Raw genomic sequence first — 25,158 nt, forward strand, 5'->3', positions numbered from 1 at the left:
GGCTTGATATTTTTATGAAAGGTTGAGCTAATATGGTTAGATGTAGTTTTCAATATCATGTAAATCATACCTTTATACTAATATAAGTGACAAGGTGCGACATGCGAATCCCAAAGTTTAGAATGCATCTTGAGGTTGTTTCTTTAATAATTTTGTTTATAAGCTACCTCGGGATTATGAATTTATAATTGTATTTTTATATTTTAGGCAACTTATTAAATTATTGATCAATGTATGTAAAGCGAAAAAGTGGTGCTATTCCCCACTACATGTAGCAACACAAAGTTTTGGATCTTATTCACAACCGGGCGAAGCGCGGGCAAATATCCTAGTATATATAAAAGCAGGACAAAAGCCCGCTGACGTGGCATCACAGAACAGGATTTGTATTTATCTATTTTTACAGAATTTTGAGGGGGAAAAACAACTTTCCACCCTTGAAAAAACAACCCCCTCAATTACACACGCCGCTTCGCCCATTGCACCCCCACAAACTTTGGCAATGCTTACAAAACTGATTCTTTTCTGCCATTCTTCATTATTTCTGCGTTATTCTTTCCCTCCACTCTCTCCGAAATGTTCTTCCTTCTCTATCTTTTTTTTTTTTCTATTGTTCTCTTGCTTCACTTTTTTCTAACTCTTGAATTCCTCCATATTCTTTCCTCATTGCCATCTCCATTATATTTTTCATGTTACAGTTACTTGCCTTTGATTTGTTTAATTCTGTCTGTGTTTCCATTATAACAGTGAAGAGGCCAATGGTACCTTACTTAGCTATGAGAAAAAAAAGGCTGCTTTCTTTGACGTCCATAAAGTGTTCGACAAAATGCCATACAGAGAGACCACGGCTTGAGAAAAGAGTGTTTTTTACTCAACAGATGCAGGTCACTAATTCCTTTAAAGTAATCTTTACCACCTATACGATACTCTAAATTTCACAAAAAAAAAAAAAAAGTCCTGGTGTACTCAAGTTTTGGTTTACACATTGTTTGTCTTGAGTGTGGGATTTATATCAAGATAAAACACAGTTTCGCATATTTTTTCAAAAGCTGCGACGCTAAAAAACAACCTTTACCAAATATTCTTCTACACGGCGTTCTTACTTTGAAATTCATCTTTACGGCGCACAAAAACCCTCCAGGCCACCCAGGTCTGCTGTTTTCCCACTGTGTTTTACTTCTGGCACTTTAGAATATTGATGGAGATTGTAAGGGAACAAGGATAGGGAAGGCGCCTCTATTCTGTCTCTGCCGCTGCTAAAAGTAGAGGTATTTGCACATCTATATCTACACCATTTGTGTTTGGCTGATCATGGGTGCTCACTTAATTATGTGTATGTATATATTCAATTTTTACTGTTTATGAATATGTTGAGTTTAATCAGAGGCTTCGAATTAGAGGTATTAAGTTGTTTTTGTTAGGAAGTATTTAACCCCAAATACTAAATTATCCGGCACAAATTCGAATTTGGTAAGTCCCAATGCGAATATCGAATACCCGAATATTCTTTTGGCATCATTTTGTTACGGCGGAGGTTTCTACTATACTCTGCCATCAACCTTTACGGAGAAGCATTTTCAATTCTGACACCGAAGAATTTTACCTGCAACTGTCAAATTAATAGATTTCCTACTACTCGTAGTAGAAATGTACATGAAAAAGATTGATAAAAAAAAAAAAAGTTATTGGCCAAATCCTATTTGTTACGATACTTCTTCTGATTTGTTATGACTGAATTTCTCATTTTCTACCTCTTATTATTTGCCATTTGAAATGTTTTATTACAACCAACCGTTTCCTTTATTGTTTACTCTGTCGTATTTTCTCCTTTTTAGTTTCTTTTAAGCAGACCAAAAAATGTGCCTTCTGATGTCTATAGCCCCATCATCGCACCTCTTTAAATGGGTTGAATCTACTTCTTAACTTCTACTACCCTTTAAGATATTTTCAGAGAGTAATTTCTAATATGCATACGCCCCTGACTTGGAGGTTCTACAGTTCCTGGTATATTTTGGAGGATAGCTACAACTCATCAGGTAACACACAGCTCTTTGAAATGTAATTTTATTATAATTACCATTTAAACTTAATTTAGTCACACTTAGCACCGTCGTTGCCTATATATATTACTCGCCCAAAAGTGGTTATGGCTAATATTGCATAAAGGCCAAACTTTAACAAGGTTTTAATTTACCTAATTAGGTAAATTAAAAAAGGTGTTTTCGATCAAAAAATTTCGACCACATTTTTGGTCGAAAAAAAATCGACCACACGCGGTCGAAAAATCAACAATTTAATTTTTATTTTATTTTCAGTAGAATTTCGACCACACGGGGTCGATTTTTTTAAAATAAAAATATAATTTCGTACGTGTGGTCGAAATTAAATTTTGTATAAATAATAAATGGGAAACGTTTAAATTAAAAATAAAAAAATTTAAAAAAAAAACAATTTTCGACTACATGTGGTCGAAAATTGGAAAACATTTCTACATCAAATATACACAATTTTACTTTATTTTGGTCTTGTCTTTAATTTTCTAATTTCATTTCATTTCTCTCTCTTTCTCTTACCTCTCTCCCTCTCCTCTCTCTACCAACACACACCACCTCTCTACCCACACCACCAGCCCACCGCCCCACCAGCCCAGACCCTCAACCCACCGCCTTCCGACCACCGCCAGTCCACGTCGGCGGCGCGCCCATTGTGTACGTTTTTTTTTTTTTTTTTTTTTCCAATGTCATGAACACTTACCAATGTATAATAATCTCATGTTATTAGCTACATTACCTTCTATATTTAGTAGATTTGATAACTTTATTTAGTTTATTTAGTGTCCAATATTTGTTTTAGGGTTTATTTTAGGTTTTTTTTTTTTTTGGATTTTGAGTTGAAATTGTATAATAATCTCATGTTATTAGCTACATTACCTTCTATATTTAGTAGATTTGATAACTTTATTTAGTTTATTTAGTGTCCAATATTTGTTTTAGGGTTTATTTTAGGTTTTTTTTTTTTTGGATTTTGAGTTGAAATTGAATGTTATTTTTTGGGCTGTTTTGGTCCTTTTTTTGGGATTATTTTGATTCTTTATTTATGTGCTATTTATTTATTTTGGTTCTTTATTTATGTGCTCTTTATTTATTTTATGTGCTCTTTATTTATTTTTTTTGGCCCAATATTATATTTTTTTGAAGTAATATCAATAGTTTAAGTCCTTAATAAGGCAAACATACTTATATGAACCACATAGTGCTAATCATGATCAACCATTATTTTGTTGGTTTACTTTGGTTATGTAGATTTAGACACAATTAATTAGCTCTTCTTTACTAATTGTTTTTCCCCTAATTGGTTATACGTATTCTCCATCATCTGTATGTCAATGGAAAAAAATAGAAGCATATTTCAGTAGCAAAGTTTAATTTGTCATTCTTTTTGGGCGCTTAAGTTGTCAATTAGCAAAGTTTTTGGGCTGTTTTGGTCCATTTTTTTGGGAGTATTTTGGTTCATTTTTTTGGGACTGTTTTGGTTCAGATTTTTGGACTGTTTTTGTTATTTTTTGGGACTGTTTTTGGTCATTTTTTGGACTGTTTTTTGGGGCTGTTTTTTTTTTTTTTTTTTTGGACTGTTTTTTGGGACTGTTTTGTGGACTGTTTTTTGGGACTGTTTTTGTGGACTGTTTTTTAGGACTGTTTTTTGGGACTGTTTTTTGCGGACTGTTTTTTTTGGACTGTTTTTGGTCATTTTTTTGTACTGTTTTTTCTAGTTGTTAATACATGGGTGGTTATTATGTAGTTATTAATTAAAGTTAAAAAGATTTAGGTACTTTATCTATCTAGTTTCAAACTGCGCATTACAGGTAGGAAGGTTATACTTTGAAATAAAATTCTTTTTTTTAAATATAAATTAAATATGGTTTAACAAGTTCAAACTTTCCGCAATTTGTGTAGATGGAATCTCGTAGTTGGATGTACGATAGAACTAATCCTGGTCGATTTGGGTTGAAGAATGAATTTGTAGCCGGCGTTTATGATTTTGTTGACTATGCTAAAACACTTGAGGATTTTACAATTCATGGTGTGGTTAGGTGTCCTTGTTCTAAATGTGAATGTATGAAATTCAAGACCCCAGAGATTGTTAGGCGGACATCTAATGGAAGAAGGTTTTAAAAGTAATTATACGATTTGGACTAGTCATGGAGAAACGCGTAACAGTTTAGGTGGATTTCAGAACTTTGTTGTGGGTGAAAGTAGTAGGACGGTAGAACCCTCGTCCGTAATTCTAGAATGCACGACATGGTTCAGGATGGTTATGGCATGCATTGGGGCTTTGAATCAAGTGGCCATGTTGAAGAACCTCCCAATGAAGAGGCCAGCCGTTTTTATAAAAAGTTAAAAAAAGCTAGTCGGCCCTTACATGATGGTTCTACCCACTCTCAATTATCTGTCGCTGTTAGATTATTGAGTATCAAAGCAGATAACAATGTTCCCCAAGGGGCAATGGATTTTGTGATTGACCTCGCATGAATTGGTTGACCACTCTAGAGATACCCGATAATTACTATAAGGCAAAGAGATTGGTATCTAAGTTGGGACTCGTCGGTGAGAATTGATTCTTTGTGAAAATGGCTGCATGTTATACTATAATGATGACGTCGATCTAGAATATTGTAAGTTTTGTGGTAGTGAACGGTTTAGGCATACACGTAGCGGGAAGAGAAGCAATGCATTATTTACCTCTAATACCAAGGTTAAAGAGGTTGTATGCATCTAATGATTTCCTCATACGAGATGGCACGGTGAAAATAGAAGGCTTTGGTGTTATGTGTCATCCATCCGATGGTGAGGCGGAAGCATTTTGATAAATACTTTAAGGAACCACGTAACGTTAGGTTGGGTTTATGTTCGACGGATTCACTCCGCAGCTCGTCGCTCCATATTCTTGTTGCTTCGTGTTTATAACACCGTATAATCTTCCCCCAGAAATGTGTATGACTAGTCCATATATATTCCTTAATTGCATTATTCCTGGCCCGCATAATCCAAAAGTCTTGATTGATGTGTACTTGCAACCTTTGGTTGACGAAGCTTGATTGTGGGTCGAAGGGGTTGAGACAATGGTGGAAGGACTTTTCGCGCACTAATGGCAAGGCGATCCGACTTTTTTGAAACGCAGTGAAAATGGGAAGGCCGCTAGAGCCTCAGTGAAAGGTGGATCGCTGCACACTAGTGGCGCCACGAGTCAAGTGGACTTGATGAAACGGCTGGTATGTCTCCTTCTTTAGCTTTGTCAAATGACATTTCTTATTCTTGTTGGTTCAAATTTATGGAACTGTTTTGGTTCTTTATTTTTTGGGACTGTTTTGGTGATTTTGTTGGATTGTGTTGGTTCAGTTATTTGGGACTGTTTTAGTTCAATTTTGGAATGGTTTTAGTTATTTTGTTGGACTGGTTTTTATGGACTGGTTTTTCGGGACTGTTTTTTCGAACAGTTTTTTGGGACTGTTTTTACGGACTGTTTTAGTCATTTTTACGGACTGTTTTAGTCATTTTTTGGACTGTTTTAGTCATTTTTCGGACTGTTTTTTACGGACTGGTTTTTCGGGACTGTTTTTTCGAACAGTTTTTTGGGACTGTTTTTACGGACTGTTTTAGTCATTTTTACGGACTGTTTTAGTCATTTTTTGGACTGTTTTAGTCATTTTTTGGACTGTTTTTTATGGACTGGTTTTTCGGGACTGTTTTTTCGAACAGTTTTTTGGGACTGTTTTTACGGACTGTTTTAGTCATTTTTACGGACTGTTTTTTGGACAGTTTTGGACTGTTTTAGTCATTTTTTGGACTGTTTTTTGGACAGTTTTTGTGGACTGTTTTGTGCGGACTGTTTTTAATAGAATGTTTTTTTTTGGACTATTTTTGGGACTGTTTTGTGGACTGTTTTTGGGGACTGTTTTTTTGGACAGTTTTTTGGGACTGTTTTTGTGGACTGTTTTGTGCGGACTGTTTTTTGTAGACTGTTTTTTTTGGACTGTTTTTGGGGATTGTTTTACGGACTGTTTTTTTTTTTTTTTGGACTATTTTTTTGGACAGTTTTTTGGGACTGTTTTGTGCGGACTGTTTTTTCTAGACTTTTTTTTTTGACTGTTTTTGGTCATTTATGGACTGTTTTTGGGGACTGTTTTTGTGGCCAATTTTTTTTTTTTTTGGACTGTTTTTGGTCATTTTATTGTACTGTTTTTGGGCACTGTTTTTGTGTACTTTTTTTTTTTTGGGACTGTTTTTTGCGGACTTTTTGTTGGGACTTTTTTTTAGACTGTTTTTCGGACAGTTTTTGCGGACTTTTTTAATTGTTAATTTTGATTTGTTTGTAGGAGCTCCAGAGGGGTCAGGCGGTACCTCAAGATGAGATCTTTAAGATAACTCACACGAGGAAGGAGAAGAACGCTGATGGTACAGATCGATGGGTTGAGCCAAGGGCTGAGCGAACTTGGGTAAGTCGTTAGTTAACAATAATAATATATTTTTTGTACTAAATTAGACTATTAACATTGCATCCTTTAATTTCAGAACGAATTTCAACAACACTTTGGGGAGTTTCGAGCCACTCAGCCAAGTACCACGCAGATGACCGATGAGTTAATACGAAAGAACAATGGATTGAGAAGGTTGCTCCCCCAACAAGGCATGGGACAGTTTATGGGATGCCTAATCGAGCCTTTCGTCGATACCCGTCGGCCCTTGAAGCCGTAGGTGTTACTGATGATGGGACGGTTGATCCTAAGGAGTATGAAGCTATGAAGCATCAAGTTGACCTGCTAACAAGAACACTTAATTCCTCGGAGGCCAGGATGTTGGGTATGGAAGCCCAGATTAATAGCTTACTTAATTCGCGGTCGTTTCCGATTCCCCCGTGTCCTGGGGATGCTCGTAGGTCACAGCCTCCTAGCCAACCCCGACCTTCCCAAGGTAGACGACGTTGGTCGCAAGCTGACATAAATCATGCTCTTGTCGATGAGTCTAGTGGGGAGGATACGGATCATGTCTCTAACACCGAACATTGACCTTTTTGATTAATGTGCTTTTGGATTCTAATTCTGCTATGTTTAAATGGATATGTATATTATGTTTAAGGGTTTGAATGTGGTTTTAATTTGAACTAGAAGTACTTTTAATTTGAACTAGAAGTACTTTTAATTTTAAGATGTTTTAAGTGTTTGAACGTAATTTATGATGTTTAAGTGTTTGAATGGACAATGTTTAAGTGTTCAATTGTTTGAACATTGTTTATGGTTGTTGTGTTGAATTGTTGATGAATTGGATGACTCTTTTGGTTGATGAATTTGGTTATTTGAAAATTGGCAGGTGGGATGTCAAAAACAGGCAAATGCTGGAAAAATATATTCTAGATTTTCGACCACATGTGGTCGAAAATCTGGAATATTTTTCAATTTCGACCACAAGTGGTCGAAATTGTGCAAAAAAATTTTATATATTTAAATATAAATAATGTTTTCGACCACACGTAGTCGAAAAAGTTAAATATAAAAATAATTGTGGTCGAAAACAATTTTTCCCTTAATTTCGGTAGAATGTGATTTCGACCAAGCTGTTATCGACCTACGCGTGTGGTCCAAAAATTGGTCGAAATATAGGCTTTCTCGACCTCGTGTGGTCGAAATTTTTGGTCGAAAATCCCTGTTTTTTTAGTAGTGTAATTCAATTGACATTGGTTATGAAGTTTGATGGAGGCAGGAAAATGGAGAAGGCAAACCAACGACTCTGACAAGTAAGCATTCTTATGGTTGACAAACTTTTTTTTTTTTTTTTAATTTAATAATGGTGATGCCCATCTTACTTATAAAATAAACCTGAAGGAGGTGCTTCAGATCTGATTTTGGTTTTAACACCGGCAATGTTGGTTTTTGAATGCAGTTGGCTTTAATGCAATTAATTTTTGAATATTGGTACAGTTGAGTTTGTTTTTTTCTGAATGCAGTTTGATATGTACACACCTGCGGTTTGTTGGAGCAATTGTTTCTAGGTGTTTTTTATTCACAAATTGTATAACATATGCTAGTGTATGTAACAAATATTTTTTGACTGAATTTGGGTTTCATTTTGCAGGAGTGGAATTATTATGTCCCACTGACTATTAAATTCCAAGTTCTCACTTGAGCTCACATATGAATGCGGGGATTGTGAATTTTTCAAGATCAACACTTAACGAAGTTCAGGTTAGTATGTTTTGGCAAACAATTTTCGGGTACTTCTTGATATGCTAGAAGTCCATGTCCAGAACCAAAGGATACGTTGCCTAGTATTTCATCTACCAACATTCAATTTCGGAGCGCAATTTTGACATTGATCAACTCCGAAATAGCATCGCCACATTATTGTGGAATTATGAAAGAGCTAAACAACAACAAGAATCTACAAGAAAAGGATCGTTTTTGGACATAAAAACTACTAATTATTTTGTTGATGTTGGTAAAAAAAGGTCATGTTATTATAATTCTGACGGAAATAAATGTCTTTTGTAATCTCAATTGTCACTACTTTTTGTATTTACTCTATAACTTTTTAACGATCAAATTCATGAATACAGTTGTTTATATAAGCAAGACAAAGGCCTGCTGACGTGGCATCACAGAACCACAGGGTTTGTATTTATCTATTTTTATAGAATTTTGAGGGGAAAAAACAACTTTCCACCCTTGAAAAAATAACCCCCTCAATTACGCACCCCGCTTCGCCCATTGCACCCCCACAAACTTTGGCAACACCTACAAAACTGATCTTTTCTGCCATTCTTCATTATTGCTGCATTATTCTTTCATTCTGCTCTCTCCGAAATGTTCTTCCTTCTCTATCTTTTTTTTCTATTGTTCTCTTGCTTCACTTTTTTCCAATTTCTTGAATTCCTCTATATTCTTTCCTCATTGCCATCTCCATTATATTTTTCATGTTCCAGTTACTTGCCTTTGATTTGTTTAATTTTGTTTGTGTTTCCATTACAACAGTGAAGAGGCCAATGGTACCCTACTTAGCTATGAGAAAAAAGGGGCTGCTTTCTTTGACGTCCATAAAGTGTTCGACAAAATGCCGTACAGAGAGATCACGGCTTGAGAAAAGAGTGTTTTTTACTCAACAGATGCAGGTCACTAATTCCTTTAAAGTAATCTTTACCACCTATACGATACTCTAAATTTCACAAAAAAAAAAAAAAAAAAAACAAAAAAAAAAAGTCCTGGTGTACTCAAGTTTTTGTTTACACATTGTTTGTCTTGAGTGTGGGATTTATGCCAAGATAAAACAGAGTTTCGCATATTTTTTCAAAAGCTGCGACGCTGAAAAACAACCTTTACCAAATATTCTTCTACACGGCGTTCTTACTTTGAAATTCATCTTTACGGCGCACAAAAACCCTCCAGGCCACCCAGGTCTGCTGTTTTCCCACTGTGTTTTACTGCTGGCACTTTAGAATATTGATGGTGATTGTAAGGGAACAAGGATAAGGAAGGCGCCTTTGTTCCGTCTCTGCCGCTGCTAAAAGTAGAGGTATTTGTACATCTATTTCTACACCATTTGTTTTTGGCTGATCATGGGTGCTCACTTAATTATGTGTATGTATATATTCAATTTTTACTGTTTATGAATATGTTGAGTTTAATCAGAGGCTTCGAATTAGAAGTATTAAGTTGTTTTTGTTAAGAAGTATTTCACCCCTAATACTGAATTATCCGGCACAAATTCGAATTTGGTAAGTCCCAATGCGAATATCTAATACCGGAATATTCTTTTGGCATCAGACATGATCACAATATTTCACTGCTTTATTTTGTTATGGCGGAGGTTTCTGCTATACGCTACCATCGACCTTTACGGAGAAGCATTTTCAATTTCTCCGACACCGAAGAATTTTACCTGCAACTGTCAAATTAATAGATTTCCTACTACTCGTAGTAGGAAATATACATGAAAAAGATTGATAAAAAAAAAAAGTCATTGGCCAAATCCTATTTGTTACGATACTTCTTCTGATTTGTTAGGACTGAATTTCTCATTTTCTACCTCTTAATATTTGCCATTTGAAATGTTTTATTACAACCAACCATTTCCTTTATTGTTTACTCTGTCTTATTTTCCCCTTTTTAGTTTCTTTTAAGCAGACCAAAAAAATGTGCCTTCTAATGTCTATAGCCCCATCATCGCACCTCTTTAAATGGGTTGAATCTACTTCTTAACTTCTACTACCCTTGAACCCTTTAAGATATTTTTAGAGAGTAATTTCTAATATGCATAGATATTTTTAGAGAGTAATTTCTAATATGCATACGCCCCTGACTTGGAGGTTCTACAGTTCCTAGTGTATTTTGGAGGGTAGCTACAACTCATCAGGTAACACACAGCTCTTTGAAATGTAATTTTATTATAATTACCATTTAAACTTAATTTAGTCACACTTAGCACCGTCGTTGCCTATATTACTCGCCCAAAATAGGTTATGGCTAATATTGCATAAAGGCCAAACTTTTACAAGGTTTTAATTTACCTAATTCAATTGACATTGGTTATGAAGTTTGATGGAGGCAGGAAAATGGAGAAGGCAAACCAACGACTCTGACAAGTAAGCATTCTTATGGTTGACAAACTTTTTTTTTTTTAATTTAATAATGGTGATGCCCATCTTACTTATAAAATAAACCTGAAGGAGGTGCTTTAGATCTGATTTTGGTTTTAACACCGGCAATGTTGCACTACATATTTATGCAAGTCACATATTTAAGACGGTTTTTGAGGTAAACATATGAACTATCACTTTTTTGCTGGAAATTTTTCAACTTCCACTGTCATGTTTGTTGTGGTATGCGGAACTTTCTTGGCATTTATCTGATGGTATCCTATCTAGTTATCTCTTTAAACCTTCAAGATTGCATTTGTTTTCAAAATTGTATATATATGTTAATTATTTCTTAGATTTAATCATTGATTATAGGCGTGTCAGTTTGGTTTGAATACATTTTTTGTGCCATCTGACTTCATATGAATTAATAAACTCAGCATACGCAAGTGATGGACTGATATGAGCGTGTTTTACTTTTATCTTTCAGTTGAATATTTGCATTTTGTATTCTTGAAAAAGCTACTCTCTCAGTCCCAAAAAGATTGTTTTAGTTTGACTTGGCACGGAGTTTAAGAAATAAAGAAAGACTTTTGAAATATGTGGTCCAAAATAAGCCTTATACATGGGGTCAAATTGTAAATATCTGCTAGAATTTAAAGGGTTGATTTGGTTGTACCTGAAATTGGGGGTATTTGAGGTAGTTTGGAGTTTGCTTCTTTTCTTGGTCTTCATCGTTAATGTTATGAGAAAGCTTATGGAAAGTTTTGGTCAAACTTTTGTCGTCTGAGAAGAATTTCTTGTATAGTAATCGATTAAGGTTTTGGAGATGTTCTTTTTGTGCATAGAGCCTGTTTGGAGAATTCTGTACTTTGGATATAAACTTTTGATTTTCTGGACTTTGACTCTCTGTAGATAAATTTGTGTATTGTTAGCGTATACAATTGTGAAATGGCAAGGTCTGCTGAACCACCATCATCTATAAGTTTTAACCATGTACACTTTTGATATAATTAATGTGTAAAAAGTTTTAGATTTTATATATTGCTAAAGTTTTAAATTGGTAATTTTTATAAAAAGTTATCTTTAGTTCTGCAATATCTTTTTGCTTGATCTTTCATAAGCCATTGCTCTTATTTATCTAGCTCATCAATCTTTTGCACTTTTCTGATACTTCAATGTCTTAAAAAAGTTGCAGACCATCAATTATTCATTCCTTCATTCTTATCATTTTTCACTTAGATGACAAATTTATTTTGTGAACTTACTGACTAGTTCTTGGATATGCATATTGCACTTGAGTATTTCACAAATGTCGAGAAGAACAATCGAGATTGAAGAGCTCAGCTTATGGTACAAATATTGTTCGATCATATATTGGACAAGATTGTCACGACCCAACCCCGTGGGCCGTGACTAGTACCCGAATTGGGCACCCAAACACAATCACAAATCCGAGTCGCAAACAGATGGCTTATATAGACATAAATATCAAACGCTGTCTCAGAATATATCGAACTGTCGCAAACATATTTCAAACGCAACCATGTATATATCAAAGCCGACAAGGCTATCGAACGGCGCAACGGCCCAAAAAGCATATACAAATGCAAGCCGACAAGGCTGCCACGGCGAATGGGATCGCCCCAAACACAACATATACAAACACACCTGTACAGAATAGGCCTAACCCACATATATGTCCGCAGACCTCTAAACAGACAGACGAGAATCGATGACGGGGACGTGGCCCCGCCGTACCCTGAACAAATATATACAAATGCAACGAACGAATATATACCAAAAGTAGGCTCCGAAATAAGGGGGAGTACTCCAAATAGCAGAAGGGGGTGTCCTAAACCGGCGGATCACCAAGTCAGTGCGTACGTACTGCGGCATGAAACGCAATTTCAAGAAAGGGGTCCGTTTGAAATATGTACTGAGTATGCAAAGCGAGAAAATGTAGTATACAAATCTGAGTCGTAATCGAAATAGAGGTACAGAAAGTAAATGCATTTCCAAAATATCAAAATGTTACTTTCAAAATATAAATCATGCATAGGGCACAGAAAATATGGTCGCCCGCCTGTCGATGGCGCCATAACACAACATAACGCCAAAAAGTTTCAAATCTCCGTATCCTCATCACATATCATACACAGCATAACACCAAACACAGCATAACACCAATATAAGTGGAACCCGGCCCTTTAACAAGGAGCTCGGCGAACCATAAACACAGCATAACACCGGAGTATATCATAGTGCGCACGACAACAGAACCGGCCCGGGACTCGGCGAAAGATATAACAGAATGCACGAGCGGAGTCGTGAGGAATCATATGCATAAAATCATTGTCATGAATCCAAAAGATAAGTAAAATAATCATATTTGAAATCGGAATAATAATTACAACATTTTCTTTCAAAGGTTGTCGAAATCACAGAAAAGAACGTTGCGGGACCCACGGACGAGTGTAGACCCGAGCTGGGCCCGCCTATGGAAAACATACTCGTCCTACATCATAAAACCTTCTACAAAAATCTCAAAGCAATCCGAGCTTTTCTGTGAAAGTTATGGGCATTTGAAGTTTTAGAATCGCTAAAGAATAACTCTTTTAAAAAAACAAACTTTCATGCCATCTTTACAAACCAATATTTCCAAGGACAAGGGATCAATATTTCATCACATCAACATATGAATATCAAGGAACAAATGCGTATCATAGACATGCTCGGATTGCGAGAATAGAGTTTCCTCGAAGCTCGTGTCATAGCTTATTTCAACTAAGGCATGCCAAAGAAAGAAGGTTGCTTTACATACCTCAAACGCTCTCCAATATAATCCAAACTCAAGCTAATGCCAATCCTACGTCTCGGACTGCCCAATGTCTACAAACAAGCCATAATGTGCCAAACATTAGATATGGATGTTTAGGCATTTAATTCCAAATTTGCCCTTAATTCTACAGAAATTTGGGCAGCATTTCCCCTGTAAATAGGCCACCCCGAGAATTTAACTCGGTCAAATCAATCAACAACAACAACAATAACCAACCTAGCAACATCAACAACCCATCCGAAAGGCAATACAACAATAATAGCTCTCTTTCCCATCATTCACAACATTCATAAATTCAATTCAACGGCTTACCTTCAAGCCAACTTCGACGCTTATACATTCACATACTAACCCGAACCCATACCAACAATATTTAAAGACATTCTAGGCAATTTATACAACATTTCCAACAATCCAAATTTTTCTCCAATTCACCCGAAAACAGCCCCCAAACCCGAGAACCTCACTTAACCCATTCCTCATTTTCAAATCATGATTTGCATCCACAATTTACATTCTAACAATGCTATTCTCATCAATAAACAATTTACATTAAATGTACAATAGCCTCCAAATCAGTCCGCAACAATCACAACATCAATTTGAGTTAATAAACATTCATTTCCAACATAGAATTCACAACGACGACGACTAAAACATTAAGCGATATTCATTCGTTCATTGTCATATAATGTGACCCATTTTTCGGCTAGCACACCAACATACACATATGGATAATTCTCATTCATTTCTTCACTTTACAATGATCATAACATACTAACTAAACTCAATTCATGGCTTCAATACAACACAACACACACACACCCTACACGGCTAAAACACCACACACACAACTCACTTCCAACATGCCATATTTCATGATTTTCATCCATTTTACCATACTACAACATGTATACAACCTTCATAACACAAAAACAAGATCAAATCTTACCTTTTCTCTTCAATTCCACAAGAGGCTAGGGTTTCCAAAGATGAAAACTAGCGGGTTGATCGCTCCAACGACACTTCCACGCTACTTAGGGACCTCAAAATAGTGGGTTTATATCAAGGAAATAATTTTGGAAGGGCTAGAAATGGGAGTTGGTTTTCTTGGTTCTTGGCCGAGAACCCCCTTTTGTGGTGTTCTTCAATCTTCAAATTTTTCTAAGTGTTGTGAAAGAGAATGAAGACTAGTTAGTCATCTTTTGCCATTTAAATGAAGTGTACAATTGTCCCTTGGCCCACACCATGTGTTGTTCCAATTAGAATTGAACACAATTTGTGTGGGCCATTCACCCCACTTACACGGCCAACCATAGAAATGGATGACTTTTTCAACTTCCAATTTTATCACTTTTGGTCCCAAATTCTCCTAATTATTCCATACCCACAAATTCATGAACAACTCATGTCTTAAAATAAAATCGAAGGTCAAAAATCCCCGACTTTGCATCCCGAAATAGTTTTGTCCTTAATTTATCATAATTAATCCGGATTGTTCCAATGCATGAAATACGGGTTCTAACAAAGATTACATAAATTTTATTGTATTATGCTTGTGGTGTGGACAGTGTGTTTCTACTCTTAAGAATACATAACGTGATTCAAAAATTACATAATGTTTACATGTGTAAGTAGTGTATGAAGAAAAAGAAGAACATATATGTATTCTCTTTTCTCAATACTTGTGTTTTTTCATTTATCTTTTCTTGAATATTACTATCTTTATTTTGATATGTAATTATTGAATGCTAGAAAGTGTAAGCCGTAAAGTCCTCACTTATATATGGTGAAATTGATAAAATATTTTAAAAAACTGAGTCAAATATGATGACTTAACGTAAGTTTAGATCTCCGATTTATATACTCACCAGTGATCTAAACATATCATGATTAATTCTAGAAAGTCTTAATATCAATTGATTCTTGAGAATGAGTATGGTGTACATTGTACATGAAGTTGAAGTTATATACCTTTAATGACCAAAGAAAGGGAAAAGAAAATGATCCTTGATTATTATTCCTTCAAGTTCCCGTCGACAATACCAAAACTCATACACTTTATATATATGAGTCAAACAAATATTACTAACACATAGGATGGACATTAATATTTTTCCATTTTATACCAAATCTCTTCCACTATTTAGGTGTTATGGTCCAATCATTGTTGGAACTGTTGTCCATATTTATGTTTTTATGTGAGTTTATTCTTTGTTATTTTAAATACCTGAACATTAGGAAAAGATCATTTGATTAGTTTAATGAGTCTTTTCTGGCCGCGTGAAGCGCGAGCAAATTTTCTAGTTTGATACACAATGTAACTCATAGGCGTACCTGTTGATTGCTATACAAATAGTGTTTGGATATTATAGGTTATGACTAATTTATTTGAATTCGCCGAGGGTAAGTTCCAAATGCTCTTAAATATACATGTTATACAAATTGTTTGGATGTATACAATGTAATTCATACATCTTACACAGAGTAAACAAATTCTAGATACACATACTACATATTATAAAAAAAACCATCCAGAACATTACATTTCATTTTACACCCAAAATTTTATTAGTTGAACTAAATGAGTCCTTGTTTATTTAACGTTGAAATACATCAAATCACACAATGTAGTTTCAGCAATGTATAAAATGTATTAACTTTCCACGTGAGAAAGTGAATCGACTATTAGTTTACATAAGCATAGTTAATGTACTCGTCCAGAAGAAGCGGAAGAGTATTTCTAAATACTGATCAAATACAAATTACTAACTAAAGCAATTCTCAAATAATTTAGTCAAACACAAACTGTTACTCTCCCAAAGCACTTTATATGAAAAATACTACTTAAGTGCTTAATTATCATCTAAGATAATTTTTAAAATATATTCACTGCTGCAAGTTTTTATTTTTCTCTACAGTAACTTGTTCCCATTTTGTTCTTCTAATTCTCACCGATTAAAATCACTACTAACAGAAGTACCTTTTTTCTTTTTTTTTTTTTTAAATTTACATTCACTCTTGAAGGTACACCTTGAATGGTAATTCATTAAAGGCAACATATTATTTAGCAAAGACTGAAATATTAATTAGTCAAAATTCATTTTTTGAGCAAGCAAAGCACAAGCCGATCCTTTAGTTTCATTACAAAAAAAATTGTGGTTCCTGTAATCTAAGTAGGCAATGTGCATATCTTAAGAGCTCAGTAAATTAGAATGCAACAGAACCCAAGGTGAACAAGTGTCAATTATTGCTTGTAGTATTGCTCCTGCAAAAACAAAAAACAAAAATTGTTTACACTTTACCATGATATGAGTAAAGCAGAAAATTATTGATCCAAGAATAAAAAGCTCCCCGTATACAGAGCGAAGCAACATGGATCACATAGAAGGCTCTCGTATTTCGACCTTTTACTTTCACAGGATTTCTAATTCTTCGACAGGCCATTGAACCAACTGTTTGCCACTAGGATCGAGCCAGAATTTGCGAAAAACAGCCTGACTTCCGGTCCATCCTTTCTTGATGGTATCATTTGGAAAAACATCCGATTTGTTGACCCATCCCCACACAATTCGTCGATTCTTACTAGGATTATAGAAAATCTTTGATGCAAAAAAAACTACCATAATCCAGTCTCAACCCCTTCCATCGATCAATCGATGTACGTATCGTCGGGAATGTACCCTATCGTCTTGTGTGTCATAGGTACCAATTGTGTAGTAGTCAAACATAGCAACATAAAGACTAACTTTAGGTAACATGTTTGACGTTGTCACCATCAAAAGATGTTTCCAAACCATCTGTATGCTTTAATGATGCTGGAAAAAAAATCAAGACATTCTCAATTTTCAGTATTGGCAAATGTATGAAGTGGGTGTCAAGCTTCGGTACATTTCATGAAGTCCCTACTCCTATACAGTAATGCTAATCCTCTATGCTTTCTAGCATTGCCAACCAACATTGGCATACGGATGGTTTGGACACATTTTTTGATGCTGACAGCCTGACAGCATTAAACATGTTCTTAAAGTTAGTCTTGATTTTGCTAGGTTTGACTACTACACAATTGGTACCTATGACACAGAAAAGGATAAGTATACTCCGGACAATACATCGATTGATGTATTGGAAAGGATTGAGACTGGACTATAAATGGTGTATTTTTTGCATTAAAGACTCTATATGATCCTAGCAAGAATAAAAGAATTGTGTGGGGATGGGCCAACGAATCAGATTGTTCCAATGAATATGTCATCAAGAAGGATGAGCTGGAACTCAAGCTATTCCTCGCAAATTGTGGTTTGTGGAGCAAAATCAATTCGCATCCGTGCATTCTAGTTGCAGCTCAGACCAGCTCAACCATCTCTAAGATCCTTGAAGTTCAACGTGATCGAATTGGAGCAGTCTTAATTAACTTTTGCATATTTGCAAATATATCAGTTTAATTTCCAAAACCAGCTCATTTGTGATGGAGAAAAACTAACCAAATTTTTTTTTTTTTAATTGAACTCTCCGAGGATTAGGATCGTGGAGAAGGTCTTTTGTTTTATGTTTCTTGAAATCAAGGTGGAAAAGCTTGAGGTAATTATGTCATTTTCCTTGATCATATCCATGTCGAGGATAATGCTCTGAATTGTTTTAGTGGCTTGTGTAGATAGAGGACAGAAAATGATGAGCAAAGTCAAGTAGGCATTAAGAATGCAATTGCCCAAAAAAAAAAAAAAAAAAAAAAAAAAAAAAAAAGAATGATGAATATAAATAGTTCAATTTTTTTGGCTTATATATACTTTCCCCAAACTTCACACTCAGCTGATTACTTTAATGTTACCAAACATGTAGAGCGATGCTTCTGGATTATGGTATGGACTATTGAGTTAGTGATTTGGTGGGAAAAAAAAGTAGTAACTGTCAATAATGAGACCGAGACAAGATGGAAAGTGAAGGAAGAAACTTGACAATAGCATAACCAAAAAAAAAAAAAAAAAGGAAGATATATATAGGTGAAATAATTGAGTATCAAGAAGTAGAGAAATTAATTGTCATTGTATTATCATTGAGAAATATCAAAGGAAAACGGGTTTGGGCGTAATGTATCCTGCTACATGGCTGAATCAGACGGTTACTTTGCAATTTTTCCAAGTGCTACGTGGGCGCTGTACTCTTGAAATGGGATATTTAATGAATATGGCTTTTATTAATTCAATTATTTAGTAAGCTATGTAGAGCAATGTTAGAAAAACTGCCAAAAAAGGAGAAAAAAGAAAAATAACAATGCTGGCCATAGAGAGATGTCACATCACCTTGTCTATGTCTATATATATATATAGGTCCAGAGGTTCGTGGTTTTTGCAGACTAATAAATCTCATTTCCGGACCCTCATGTTAGGTTAGAGAAGAGAGCCACACTAACAAATAATGGATATTGTAATATTTTCCATCAAAATTGAGGAGGTTATATTATATATGGGTGTATTTTGAAAGGTCACCAGAGTAACATTATTACTTTGAGTCAAGTTTTACATTTAGAAAATATAACTATCAGCTTATGAATCTTTTTTTACAAAATATAAATTTATGAGTCAAGTTTACATTTAAAATTTTGCGAATCATGATTTGGAATCCCAAATCATAATTTTTGGAGAATTTGAGATTTGAAATCATGATATGAAGTTGAAGTCGAAACTTTTGTGCAAATTTCATAATCAAACGTTGTTTTGAAATCAAAATATGTAATCATGCATGCTTCCAAATCTTATGGCCAAACGCCTACCAAGTTTTTTAATTGGGTCTAAATTAGATATATATATATATATATATATATATATATATATATATATATATATATATATATATATATGACATGGATTGGGCTGGGCTAAATGATTTTTTATGAGTTAAATAAGTTCATTATTAAAAAAAAAAAAAAAAAAATAGAAGTTTAATGTGATATGGCATGCCAACTAAGAGAAAATGAGGGTTTTTATAGTGTGTAGTATATTCTGAGGAAAATCATGATGATTGAATGATATTCTAATCCTAAAAGAAACAAAAGTCACTTTACTAGGCAATTATCAAAACATGAGTGACAATTGGGAGAATTAACTCGAGATCGTAATCCTATTTACCAAATTAGAAAGATTTGTTTTTTTTTTTTTTTTTAATAATTTAAAGTACACTATCTTTTTATCCCTGTGATGTGATATGTTTATTCGTGTTCATAATCGCTGCAGTAGGAAGTAGGAGTACTTTTAGCTTGCGTCGAGGTTGTTAAGTTAGTTACAATGTTTTATTATTTGCGTTTCAGTCCCTGTATTTCTTTTACGTTTCAATCCTTTCTTATTGAGAAGAAGCATCGTTTATAAAGTAGTATCTCTTTAGCTTTCTTACTTTTAGCTTAATTCCTTTTTATTTCTGCTATTCTATCTCGGATTACATATCACCCTGCCAAAAAAAAAAAAGGGAAAGAAAATATAGTGTCCCTCCTGTTCAAAATAAGTGTCCACTTACATAATTAAGAAGGAATTTATTGTTTTCTTTTTTCAAATTTACCTCTGTTTAGATAAGTGAGTTTTTATGTAATTAAGTAACTATGTTAGTTAGGTCGTATTTAATTAAAATAGTTTAGTTAAAAAAAAACTATTTTTTCTAGAAGTTGGTTGGTTTTGAAGGTTAAGGGATGTACTAAAGTCTACGAAGACGCTTATTTTGGATCGGAGAGTACTATCTTAGTACTCATGTTAGTGAAATATAAGCCTATCAAGTGGACCAGGCCGGGCCATATAAATGCGGGTCACATGGGTCCGAGCCAGGCCATAGTTAGTGGGCCGGGTTGGGGGTCGGGTTGGAGGAGGGAAAGGGGTGTCCGGCCCAGTCCCCTACCCGGGTAGGGGTACATAGTGGGCTAAGTGGGCCGGGCCGGGTTTTAATTAGAGGGTTGGGCCTGATTTTAATTATTTTAAAAAAAAATTCTAATACTAAAATTTATTAAGTTTGATACTTTAATATCTAGTTGTTGTCAACTTTATTTTAACCATCAAGTTCCTTAAATTATACTTTGGCCCTATTTTCAATCTATAAATATCATTCATTCTTTTCCATATTGTCTCACAATTCCCTGCTCTCCTCTTTCCCTAAATTTCCTACTCATCTAAATTTCTCTCTCTCTCTTCCAACTTCCAAGTTCAAATTTCAAAATTTAAATTTAATCGCTAATGATAATCATCCACCTCCTCCTCCAGTTCAAAGATCAATTTCAAGTCTGGTGTGGTTGCATTTTGAGCGAGTAGACGAGGAACATGTTAAATGTCAACATTGTGGTCAAATATATCTCCATAAGTCCGAACCGGTTTTTGGGGGTACCGGTTCGTTATGTAGGCACCTGGACAAAAGGCACAAAATTGAACTTTGAAGTTTATCTCTTCTTTAAATTTCTCCATCGATGCTAGCGTTTTGAACTTTTCACTTGTAATAAGTTAACCGTTCAAGTTTGTATGTTTTGAATTTGCAATATTATAAATTTAAGTTTGAAGTTTTATTTTAAATTACTTATGTAGTCTTGTATCACATTCTCAACCTTTTATAATTTTTAGCACTTAAATAGCCGTTGGGAGTCTTCATTCCAATAACATATTCAAGATATACACAAATATACCATTAACATATATAAGATATACACAAATATACCACTTAAATAATTTATTTTAAAAAAAAAAATAATTAATTCGAAGTGGGCAGGGTGGGCCGGGCTACCGGGCTAAATGGCCGGCAATTCGCAGAATTGCCCTTCTTTTGGGGTGGTCTTTAAATTTTGCCCCTCATATTTGAAATCTTTAAATTTTGCCCTTCGGCTAACACCCATAGGTTCCAGGTTCGAACCCATGCGCAGTCAAAATTTTAAAAAAAATTCGCAAGGCAGAGTTTAAATTTCGCTATGCCCCCAACGGCATACAATTGTAAAGGAATTACCAAAGTTATGCCGAACCCGGCATACTTATGCCTTGTGGACAGACTTGGCATAAGTATGCCGGGTCCGGCATAACTTTGATAATTCCTTCACAAAGTTATGCGGGTCCGGATAAAAGTTTGCCCATTAAAAGTATGCCCCCACCGGCGTAACTTTGTGAAGGAATTATCAAAGTTATCTTGGGACCAGATACTTATGCCTTATGGGCGACTTGGCATAAGTCTTAGGGTCCGGCATAACTTTGATAATTCCTTCACAAAGTTATGCCGGGTCCGGCATAAAAGTTTGCCCATTAAAAGTATGCCCCCACATGGTTCAATATTGCACAAACAAGTTACTCAATGGCTCATGCTCCTTTCAAATTTCCATGTGTATGATTCTGTACCAACCAGCTTTTATCCTTTTTTTGAAACCATAGGCTAAAGAACAGTATGTCGATTGGTTCAAAGCGGTGTCGATGATGGAGCCAAATTATTGCTTGATGGAAGAGATATTGTGGTATCGGGTTATATCCGTTCGTCTTCTAAATTTTGTTTCGATTGCATCTAGTAGCTACTTTTTGTTTCGATTGCATCAAAGAGATACCGGCCAAACTAAATGCATGATCTCTTACATCAAATAGCTACTTAAATAAAAGCATAATCTATTGCATTGAGTAGCGGTTTCGTTCTTCATTATGAAATGAGGTGGTCACTTAAGTTTAACTTGTTTCACCCCGATGCCTAATAGGTCCCGGATATGAAAAAGGCAATTTTGTTGGTCCCACAATCTTGTCCGGTGTCACACCTGATATGGAATGTTACAAGGTAGTCGTCCTTCATTATTCAATCCCCCTCTTGAATTTCGATTATGGCATATTAACCATACAGTATGGGTTCTTTTACAGGAGGAGATATTTGGCCCAGCTTCTTATTTGCATGTACGTGTGTTAGTTGTTAAATATTCCACCATGTAGCCTCACCCGTACCTATCAAGTGATATACTAAGCTAAAATTGTTATTTTCTCGCTCTCGTGCCAACTTAGATGAGGCCATTAACATTGTTAACGAATAAGTAAGTACTCGTTCTTTTTGCTTTCCCCCTCACCCCTCGAATCTCATTTTTCTTTGAAGTGTGTTAATGTCCTATACTAATGTCATCCTGCTTTTGCGGGTATGGTAATGGTGCTGCTATCTTTACTACATCCGGTGTAAAGCCGAGGAAGTTCCAAACGAGATATCGAGGCAGTGCTGCATGAAATGTTGTTCCGCATAAACCGGTAACGTTTGGAGAAAAACATGGTGTTGAATCCTCACTTAAAATCATGACTTCATGGTTGATATTCATCATTTTATATTTTGAAAATGTGTGTCAAAGTTTTCCTTGTAAGATCTATAACGGTTTTATGGCCTTTATAGAAGTGTATGTTTTGTTGTTAGTAATGTCTCAAAAACAAATGACTAGGAATAGAGAATTGTACCAACTGTTTCTACCTATCGGCTTTCTTGTATGTATAATTTGACATCCCATTTCACCGTTGTCTAATACCATAAAACAATACATCCGTCTTATAAGTTTGGAGTTCCTGCTTTCCCCGATAAAATTCTTGCTTCTTGTTTCTCGCTTCCTTTTTAAGGTCGGTATCAATGTTCCTATTCCGGCTCCATTGCCATTCTTCTCCTTTACCACGGATCCAAGGCTTCCTTCGCCGGTGACCTCAATTTCTATGGTAAGTTAAAAAGATATTCATTCTAGTCTTTAGTGGAATAGAACTTGGTTTTCATGTTATTGTTTGGGATGCATTGTAGGCAAGGCTAGAGTTCGCTTTTTCACCCAAATCAAGACAAGAACACAAAGAATGGAAGAATTTGCCAGTGGCTCGGTGTCTCTCTAGCAATGCCAACTTCTCGAAGTCATAAAATATGTGTTGATGAATTTAATACCTCATAAGAGTGCAATAAAAGAACATTTTCACAAATTGTGCGTTTCAATCTTGTCCCCCGTGCGTACTTGAGATAAGTATCGGGGTCCGCATAACTTTGATAATTCCTTCACAAAGTTATGCCGGTCCGCATAAAAATTTGCCCATTAAAAGTATGCCCCACGGGCATAACTTTGTGAAGGAATTATCAAAGTTACGGTCGATCCCGCATACTTATGCCAAGTCCGCCTATAAGGCATGAGTATGCCGGGTCCGGCATAAAATTTGTAATTCCTTAACAAAAGTATGCCGGGTCCGGCATACACGCGACCCAAACCTTGTCTTGCGATTTTTTTTTTTTAATTTATGCTTGAGCGGGGGTTCGAACTCAGAACCTCATGATTTCGGCGCGAAATCTCAAAGTTTCCATGCGAGGGGCAAAAATTAAAGACCAGCAATATGAGGGGCATAATTTAAAGACCACAAATATGAGGGGCAAAATTTAAAGACCACCCCAAAAGAAGGGCACTCCGCGCAAAAAAATGCTAAATGGCATGTCCAGCCCAGCCCCCTAATTTTTTCCACTAGCCCAGCCCACTACCCTCTTACTGGGTTGGGGGCCGGGCCGGTTATGGGCCGGGTTAGGTGGGTCGGTCCCGGGCTGACCGGGCCCAATTGCCAGGCTTAATGAAATATGACATTGATTATGACTCAAAGAAGAGTTTGGAACGCCGTAAAATGATTTACATGTGAGATTAGAGATAAAATGATCATAAAGACGCTAACGTTATTATTTGATTTTCAAGATTAAAGGAATCACAAACAAACCAATGAAAGATAATCCGATGATGTGTGAAATAGTTACAGCAACCAAGAAAAGAATAGTTGAAGAAAATAATTACAAAAGTACATACTAGTAAATGACAAAAGACTAGGTCCATGAAGAAGCCAATAAAAGTAACCTAGCTGTGCTTGATTCAAGTTGTCTGAAAACCAACCGCTTACTTATGGCGGAATGAGAAAATGTCTCTGTTATTTTCTCTCAGTTAAGTGGAAAAATTGCGGCCTATTTTGCTGCAAATAATGGAAAACAGATGATTTTCTTGTTCTTCACAATCACTATAAAGGGGAAAAAGTTATATATGTAATCATGCGGGGAAATCATACACTAGGTAAACAAATAAAAAGTCAATACATTACGTGAATACTCGCCAGTTTAAATGGACTTCACATCGTGTGCCATCCTATAACAAACTAGCAATCGAAAATTTTCGACTTCATTAAGATTGATTTGCAAGTATATATGTAAATCCTTTATTTGTCTGCGCCTTATATATACACACAAGGAATAAGTAAACATGTGTATCTTGATACGAAATAAGAATCCAGTAAGAAAGATAATTGCTTTCTATATCAAACGCCATCAATTCCCTCGGAAAGGGAAGTAGTAATCTAGCAGAAGCTAAAGCTGCTTTATATGGAATGAAATGGTGCATCTCTAATGGCTTTCGGAACATAATTCTGGAAAGTGATTCTCTCATCATAATCAACATGCTTGAAGGAAAAATCGACATTGCTTGGGAGTTACGAGACTCTATTGATACGATAAAACAATTGCTCTCTCAAACAAACTACATTGCTCAACACTGTTATAGAGAAGCAAACCAAGTCGCGGATGCATTGGCTAAATGGAGTATGAATGGTCAAGAAGAAATAGTCTTTGAAATAAAGAATCTTCCAAAAGAGGCAGTCGGGACTTACATTCTGGATAAAGACAATGTGACTTTCATCAGACACAAACAAAGGAAGAACATGTATGTATAATGTAGC

General features: G+C 35.4%; 1 protein-coding gene and 1 pseudogene across 1 annotated transcript in view; both read left to right on the forward strand.

Annotated features, from left to right (window-relative positions):
- The window catches only part of LOC132049952 (uncharacterized), a 35,184-nt gene extending 28,033 nt beyond the window's left edge, over positions 1 to 7,151 (forward strand). The window contains exon 3 of the mRNA XM_059440939.1: positions 6,570 to 7,151. Within this exon, the coding sequence (XP_059296922.1) occupies positions 6,570 to 6,752 (183 nt within the window). The 3' untranslated portion in view covers positions 6,753 to 7,151. The remainder of the gene's footprint in view (positions 1 to 6,569) is intronic.
- A 14,577-nt stretch (positions 7,152 to 21,728) lies between these two features.
- Positions 21,729 to 23,357, forward strand: LOC132048736 (methylmalonate-semialdehyde dehydrogenase [acylating], mitochondrial-like; annotated as a pseudogene).
- Positions 23,358 to 25,158: the final 1,801 nt, after the last annotated feature.

The sequence above is a fragment of the Lycium ferocissimum genome, chromosome 3 (genome assembly GCF_029784015.1).
Source record: "Lycium ferocissimum isolate CSIRO_LF1 chromosome 3, AGI_CSIRO_Lferr_CH_V1, whole genome shotgun sequence".
In the NCBI taxonomy this organism is placed as follows: domain Eukaryota; kingdom Viridiplantae; phylum Streptophyta; class Magnoliopsida; order Solanales; family Solanaceae; genus Lycium; species Lycium ferocissimum.